Below are 9,035 nucleotides of genomic sequence, written 5' to 3'. Positions count from 1 at the left end.
TTAGTCTCAATTATTTAAGCAACATATATCAATCTCGTTTTTCAACTTTTATCAGTTACATCACACTTTAATAAAAAGTCTTAATGCGAGACTAAAAAAATAAAAATTAAAGCTGAAGTAAAATGTCAAATGTAATAATGACATTAACTCAAAGAAAATATTATCCTATATAAAATAATAATAATAACAGCTCCCCACATACTTGTCTGTCTATTATCGAAATGAATTTCCAGGTAATTAATAGGGTAAATAAACAAGACACATAAAATTATCCAACCCAACAACAACCACATAGTCCCTGTACTTGAACATATATATATATATATATATATATATATACTAACTAAACATGTTATTATCAGTACACATACAGACGCAAAACCATTAAAATACTACAATCCATGACAAGTTGCGACAACGACCCTGTATATAATTTCATTCCAAATCACAGTTTTGTGTTCGCCATTTCAGCACAAAGAGATTGGAATAACTAACACCATTTTTCACTTCAAAGGCAAAAAATTAGTCAAATCGTTCCTTTTCCACAACCATAGAAAAGAAAAGAAAAAAAAAATCAACATGGACACAACTCCTTACACTCCAAACAACCTTTCACCACACTTAACCACCTTCCACTCCAATAATAACCAAAACCATGATACCATTGACGAGGTTGCAGCGTTAGATAACATGCACCGGAGCAACCACAGCCACACCTCCACCAGCCGTTCCTCCGACGCAAGCGAAACCACCGAAGACGCCAACAAATGGGCCTCGAGACTTCTCAGAGAGTGCGCAAAAGCCATATCAGAACGCGACTCCACCAAAACGCACCATCTCCTATGGATGCTCAACGAACTAGCTTCTCCTTATGGCGATTGCGACCAAAAACTGGCTTCATACTTCTTGCAAGCATTGTTCTGCAAAGCCACCGAGTCCGGCGAGAGATGCTACAAAACGCTCTCCTCCGTGGCGGAGAAGAACCACTCCTTCGACTCCATGCGGAAGCTGATTCTGAAATTCCAAGAGGTTAGCCCTTGGACCACGTTCGGCCACGTGGCGTCCAACGGCGCCATCCTCGAGGCCTTGGAAGGCGAGCCCAAGCTCCACATCATCGACATCAGCAACACTCTCTGCACGCAGTGGCCAACGTTACTAGAAGCCTTGGCCACACGAAACGATGAAACACCCCACTTGAAACTCACCGTTTTAGCGTTTGCTGGCTCGGTCATGAAGGAGGTAAACATCACATAATATTAATATGACCTTAGAACACTGACTATTTAAATTATAAATGTTTTTTAATTATTTCTTAAAAATAAAAAATTTTCAAATTTATATGCAAACAGATTGTTGTTTATTGAAGATATGATCGAGTGTACTTCTGAGAATTTATTATGCATGTTGTTCTAGGAATGTTTTTCTTACCTCTAAATTCATATAAAATGTGATCTTCTTCTGGGCATGGTTTTCTTATAGGTAGGTCAACGCATGGAGAAGTTCGCGAGACTCATGGGAGTGCCATTCCAATTCAACGTGATCAACGGCTTAAGCGAAATCACGAAAGAAGGATTAGGGATTGCAGAAGACGAAGCCGTGGCTGTGAATTGCGTTGGAGCTTTACGAAGAGTGGAAGTGGAAGAAAGAGAAAATCTAATTCGTGCTTTCAAGTCTCTGAGTCCTAAGGTTGTCACCGTCGTGGAGGAAGAAGCCGATTTTCGGGGCTCCGGCGAGGATTTTCTGAAATGTTTCGAGGAGTGTCTTAGATTCTACACTCTCTACTTCGAGATGCTGGAGGAGAGTTTCGCGGCCACGAGCAACGAGAGGTTGATGCTGGAGAGGGAGTGTTCGAGGAGCATTGTTAGGGTTTTGGCTTGTTGTGGCGAGGAGGTTGAAGATGGTGGAGAGTGTGAGAGAAGAGAGAGAGGGACACAATGGTGTGAGAGGCTGAGGAATGTTTTTTCGCCGTTTGGATTCAGCGATGACGTGGTGGATGATGTGAAAGCGTTGCTGAAGAGGTACCAGCCAGGGTGGTCGCTGGTGGTGTCTCAGGGAGAGGATCATGTTTCAGGAATTTACTTGACATGGAAGGAGGAACCAGTGATTTGGGCTTCAGCATGGAAACCCTAGAAATTCAAAAATGTACTCCAATTCAACATGTATGTATGTTACTATGTGTATTATTATATTATAAATATATATTTGTGTTTGGTAGCTAGCAATACTATATAGATAACCTTAAAACCAAGGGAGTGATGAGAAGTACACTGGAAATTAAGGTGCTCTATATACTAGTAGCAAGTATTAGCAATGGATCATGGATCGATATATATGGAAAGTGATGATGATGACGACCATGATATTATGGATTTTTCCTTTTTAACTTTGTCTTGTGATACTTTGTAATCTTTCTCCTGTCCAACACTCCTTTATAAAGAGGAAGCTTTTTGCTTGGGAGTTTGTGTTGTTAAGCTTTACACTTTTATATTATAATTAAGGTCATTGCTTTGCTCTTGTTTGAAGGTGTTTGCACTTGTGCTCTTTATATGAATTCCATGGAATATTGTTTCCCGGAGCTTCTTTCCTTTCACTGCATTGGTACGCCTTGTCAGGTCTCAACGCGATCATGTATCTCAATAATGTTATCTGCACCAAGTGTTTTTGTGCATACATAAACTTTTAGAAATTAATACTTCAAGTGTTACGTACGGTTGATTTGGAGGGGAATGGAAAAAGAAAGGAATTGAATGTTGGTGATGAAGTTAGATTTTGTAAATTCTGTTAGAAATTTTTCCAAAGAACTACATTGTTGATGGATCATTTTTCTTCAATTGTGTGGGTAGTATTTGAATTTGATCAAGTAATTTTTAATCATACTTTATTCATTTTTCAAATGAGTAAGATTAATCTAAAGTAAAATTTTTAAGATATTGGTGTGAAAGAAAAAAATGTGTTATATATATACAATATAATACTAATAATAAATCTAATATATGTTGTGTATATTCAATGAGTTACTTAAATACATATATAATATCATAGTTACAATTACACCAAATTATTTTAATGAGTCACACACACCCATCATATTGATCATTTAAAAGAGTTATACACATATTTCTTCTTATGACTTTTTTTTTTAAAGAAAGAAATTACACATACTTTTAGTGTGTTTCAAGCATATTTTTTTAATAACAAAATAAGAGAAGTAATTACATATAATTTTCCAACAAAAGTGTTAATATTCTAATTTGTTTGGACTGTTAATTCTTATTAAAATTTAAGGAAAAGTCCATGTATTAATGATTAGACGTTTATTTGATTATTTCTTCATATAACTTTTATCTTAAAAAAATAACTATTAGTGTATATATATGATATCCTAATTAACAAATAATATAATTTTCATTAGTATTATAATATTTCATCCTGGCAGATAATTTTTGTATCAGTATATAGAAAATGATATATTATTGATACTTCATATTATTAATATATAAAATTAACACATTCAAATAATAATTTAATTTTCATTTGAGAAAAATTGTATTAACAAAACTAATTCAAGCACTTAATTTTTTTCATCACTATATCTCTTTGGTATATAATATAAGAGAATTTTCGGATTGTCTCTTGTTGAAATAAAAAAAAATCATTAAATAATTAATAATATGTACAATAGAAGCTATCTTTAATGGTGACTCGTCTTATCATAATTAAAACTTATCTCTGCATAATGTTCCTTCTACAAATTAAGAAGATCTCATTCATGACAAATTCCATTATTATTATTTAACTAAGACCATAAATTTTAAAACATCACATCTGAACATCTAATTAATTCAGGATCCAGTTGAATATAAACTATATACATCAAAGTACTCCACACAATTGCATCATTGAAAACTCAAAACCTAGGGTTTTTATTAGTTATATAAGCTAAATAACATAACTTGAATATAGTATTTTAGTTTTTTTTTAATAATATTCTTTAATTAAAATTGTAATTTTATATCACTAATTAATGTTGAAAGCACCAAAATGTTTCAAATAAGATAAAATTAAATTTTCAATTAAAAAATTGTATTGAAAGCACCTAAAAATGTTGCATATAATTTTTTCATAAGCTAAAATATTGCCTGGCATGTCCACGGTGGTTACATTATCATTGAGTGTCCGATGCACAATTATCATGGATAAAAATTTAGTAAAGTACAATAACTTTCTCTCTATATTTATAATTTAATTTTCGAGTTATAATTTATTGTTTTAACATAATTTACAATAAAAAAAATTCAGGAGGACTTTTTTAATATTTATTTAAAAATATTCAAACAAACCCTAACATGTATTTAACTTATGCCTATTTCTGTCCAATTTCATAAAAAAAATTAAATCCAAAATAAAAATGATGGGTTTACAAATAATGAAATAAATAATCAAATAATTATACAAACTTACATCAATACATTATTTCATATATATCACTATCACCTCGTAGTAAATTAGTTTCAATATTATTAGTTCCAGATCACTAGAACAAAAAGCTAAAATCTCGATTCAAATGGAATGTAAAGTCTTTTGATTATAGGTATATCAATAGTTTTGCAGTTAATCACCTATACACTGTTAGTGTAAAATATTTTTACACTGATAACCAATTATATCTTTTAATTGTGTCATATTACTGTTAAAAATAAATGTGTTTATAATGACATGGAATAATTAAAAGATATAATTGGTTGTCAATATAAAAAAAACTTTACACTAACAGTGTATTAGTGATTAACTCATAATAATATATGTTGAATCCGATGGCCAAATGACACTTATATTTAGCATTTTTATTAATATTTATCTACTTACATATCACGATAAATTAAGTTAATAGGATATTGTAAGATTTTTTTTATAAAAATATTAATATAGGTAAAATAACATTTTTTATATCAATAATTATTCTTAAAATTAAAGTTTCGTATCAAATAAAAAAATTACATATAAGAGTATATTTTTACAATATCTAATTACTTTATAAAATTAAAGTCTTACGTTGAATAAAATCACACAATAAATAATATATATTCATCGAGTGAAAGTTAATTAAGATAAATGAATTTTTTATATTTGATATAAATTTGATGGTGATTAAGATCTCTTCAATCTTAAAGGATTTGTAAACGAGAGCCATAACGTATAAGTGATAATATCATTAGGGATGACAAATAAATTTGTACCCATAATATCCGAACATGTCCTGACTTTGATGAAGAATACTCGATTTGCTCGAGTACGGATAAAATCTGAAATATTAAATTAGGGATGGGGATGAGGACGGTTAACTGTCCCTATCCCCGTTCGCATGGTTTAATACACATCCTCGATTTGATTTTTTTAAATAATTTTAATATTTAATTATATGTGATCGTTTATTATAATGTGAAATATTTGTGGTTGTTTAATTATTGAGAAATCCATTGATTAAAATATGAAATAGACAAATAACTCAATTACAATTGTAATATAATGAAAAGATAAGCTAAAAATATTGTGTATTATTTTTTTTGCAAAGAAAAAAATAATTAATTTTTTATGGTACGGGTACCGGTATGCCCAATACCCGATGTCGACAGGGATGAGATGAAAATTACATACCCAACAGATACGAGGACGGGGTTGGGGATGAGTTTGAACCGCGGGAATGGGGACGGGTATCATGAAATCCGTGTTTGACTCATCTCGTTGCCATACCTAAATACCATCTATATTAAAATTAATTATTATTTTACTAAATTTACAAAAAGTTAACAACATTAATAAAATGTTACAAAATACCACTTTTATAACATTTTTTAAAATTGTTATTAATTAAAGTTTTTCCAAAAAAAACAATATTAATAATATTTATTCATAATTAAATAATATTTTTAAATATTACCAAAAACACATCGTTTAGTGTAATAACACTTCATAGGATCATTTACGTGGTTATTTTAAGATTTTAAAATGACTAGTATGTTAATTTGTATAGTGCACATACATGTTTGTATATAATTAAAATTTATAATATATATATATATATTATGTTTGAATATATAAGTTATATTTAAAATTAGTATACATATATAAATATTGTTAAATATATAAATATATTTTAGATTTACGATAAATACTTTGTATTGTAAAAAAATATTTTTATTTACTGATAATTTATTTTAAAATATTAATATTTAGTTCACAAATAATTATAATCAATAAAAACTAAATTAGATAAGAAGATAAAAAATTGCAAACCTTCACATTGAAGAAAAACTTCTCACAACACTTTCACAAATATATAGATTTTTGTTTAATATGAGAGATAATTTGAATGAGAGAAATGCAAAGGCTTATAAATTATAAGATTATATATAATACTATTATTACACATACTTTTTTTATATTTTTTTAAAAAAAATTCTCTCTTTATTATACTACTTAATTGTTTTATATTTTCTTTTCTTTTCTTCCTATATCTAATTCATACGGTTAAAATCTCTCACAATATTATTTGAATACTTGGACGACAAACCCTTTTCTTGAAGTCTCGAACTAATTGTTTAGAGCGATAATTAATTAGAATGAATAGATTTTTATATATGAACAGTGACGAACCTATATTATAATAAGGAAAAGTATATGTATCTTTTTATTTTAATTAAATTATTAGTATATATTTAAAAACATTATATTAATTTTATATATTGAATTTACTAATGATTATTTTTTATATTTATATTTTGTTTTTTTTATGTGTGATAATGATAATTATTAATTTTAGTTTGTAAAAAAAATTAGCAAACTAACCTAGAGCATTGGATCCCCATTGTATATAATGATATTAAAACCTATCTAAATATATATAATCCTACAAACTTGAAGGAATGATGAGTTAAGTCCTCTAATACCCGGTAGAAAAAAGTATAGTAGAATAAACTGCTATGTTGTGTTTTTGTGGGGGATCTCAAACAGTTATAGACATGAATATATCCGAGATAGGGTTGAAAGAGTTCGATGATAACTGTTGAATGACTCTACCCTTCCACAGGCTTTCGCTTTAAAGAGGCAAGTTGGTGAAAAGAAAGAACTCCATCAGTGGGAAACATGGAATCGTACATGTGCCATAATTTTCAAAAGTTATCAGCGTCTAGAATTTTACCTTTCTTTTTTCTTCCATGGGCCACACTCATGCACAGTCTTCTTTATATACATAAATGGAATGGCTTTGATTTCTATCTAGCTCCAATTATGAGTTATCACTATACATTTTAAGTATCAATACTTAAGCATTATTTGAAACACACCGCTTTATATATATATATGTAAGGTTTTCACACAGTTTTCGAGCACTAAAGTTGTTTTAGGTTAATAAAAAAAATCTCAGAAATCAAGTTGAATTCAAGTTTTAAATAAAAATATCAAATTGACCTCACTTGTTGAGTTGAATCAAACCAATAAAATTTAAGTATCAAAAATCTTATATTACATATAATTTTTTTAAAAATAAAAAAAGTGTTCATGAAAGGTCAACAAAAACAAGATTTGTATAAAAATTGGATCATATTTACACATCTTGTTTTCTCATATTTGACCAGTTCTAGTTCTATTTGAAATGCAATTGCATTAATATATTCCTTATTGGTAGAAAAAGTTTTTCATTTAGAACAAAATTATACCTCATATATGATTTCTACCAAACCTATGACATTACACATCTATTGTTTTCCTTTTCATAATTATTGCATCTAATTATTTGTATATATTTTTCTTAGTTATATATAGTTTTAATAATTAAAATTTACAATTAAGCTATAAATCCTCTCTAGCTATATTAATTTGAATTATATATATTGATTAATGACCTGTTTAGAATTGGGAGGTAGAAGGAAAAAGAATAAGAGGGGCCCCATGAGAGAACTTGATGGCTAGCATGAGGGCTACCGAGTGAATGGTATATGCATGGCTTTTGGTCCAGTGATGATTTGAATAGCATATTTGCTTTAATGACTTAGCTCTTGCCATCCCTGCTTTTTAGTTTCTAGGCCAACATTACATAGTGGCAAGCAACTTTTTGGATTTAGATTGGACTTGTTGGTACTATTAGTACTCTTTTATACGTTACTTGCTTATCACACCCACACAATAACTTATATTCTTGGTTTCTCTCTTTCGTACACATAGATATATACATGCACAAGAATGCAAACACACCATAAAACACATTACATGCATGACAACGAATAATTAATCTACACTTTTTTCATATTTCTCTCATCACTTATATAAACATGATTGCTTCATCAATTGGTCTATGAGAAAAACCAGAGGTAGCTTCGAAGAAACATATATAAATACTTCCATGCACTAGTATTCAAACCGTAGTAAACGAAGAAGAACAATATCAAAGGAATATTGATCCTTATTATAAAAGAAACAGGGTCAAGGAAAAAGGAAACAGAAAATATCTCGCTACATATAAGACTTTTTATTCTCTTTTTCCAAAACTTGATTACTACAACTCACACATCGATTTTAGAAAGTGATATTCTCAACACACACAAACGGCATATATTATGGTTTTCCATTAGTATATTTTTTGTCAAATAAAAACTAAACTATTAATTAGTATAAATATTATAAATTTATATTAATATATAGTACATATAATTTACCATAATAACGGGCAATCTTGTTGTATAAAAGATTTACATACATTATTAATACATCAAATGTTAATATAATGTACCGTATAGCTAATTAGACTTATTATGATGATAATTATACTAATATTTTAACTTCATAAAAGGTCATAGAAAGCATAGTGAGTTATTAGGCCTTTTCAATTGTACGTCTAGATAGCATAGCATGTATTGTATTTTGAACTACAGAGAATTGAGAGAATAATGAATTTAATATATTAGATTCATTGAAAATGTAGAAATGAGTCTTTTGTTAAATGAATCTAATTATCGATATCATTTAACCAATCAAAAGTC

The 9,035-nt window shown here is 29.0% G+C and overlaps 1 protein-coding gene and 1 long non-coding RNA gene across 2 annotated transcripts; one reads left to right on the top strand and one right to left on the bottom strand.

Moving 5' to 3' along the window:
* Positions 1 to 409: 409 nt before the first annotated feature.
* LOC145952810 (uncharacterized) lies at positions 410 to 1,559 on the bottom strand. Its single transcript, XR_014430302.1, has 2 exons — positions 1,429 to 1,559; positions 410 to 1,133 (listed from the first exon to the last, which is right to left on the bottom strand). It is a non-coding gene; the product is annotated as an uncharacterized LOC145952810 (long non-coding RNA).
* Positions 580 to 2,518, top strand: LOC109806674 (protein SHORT-ROOT). Its single transcript, XM_020369147.3, has 2 exons — positions 580 to 1,239; positions 1,480 to 2,518. Exons 1-2 carry the CDS (start codon positions 580 to 582, stop codon positions 2,128 to 2,130), a joined length of 1,311 nt encoding a protein of 436 aa, XP_020224736.1. The 3' UTR covers positions 2,131 to 2,518.
* The last annotated feature ends 6,517 nt before the right edge of the window (positions 2,519 to 9,035 follow it).

Source organism: Cajanus cajan, chromosome 10 (genome assembly GCF_000230855.2).
Source record: "Cajanus cajan strain Asha chromosome 10, NIPB_CcT2T_4, whole genome shotgun sequence".
Classification (NCBI taxonomy): Eukaryota; Viridiplantae; Streptophyta; class Magnoliopsida; order Fabales; family Fabaceae; genus Cajanus; species Cajanus cajan.
This window is presented reverse-complemented; position numbering and strand designations above follow the sequence as displayed.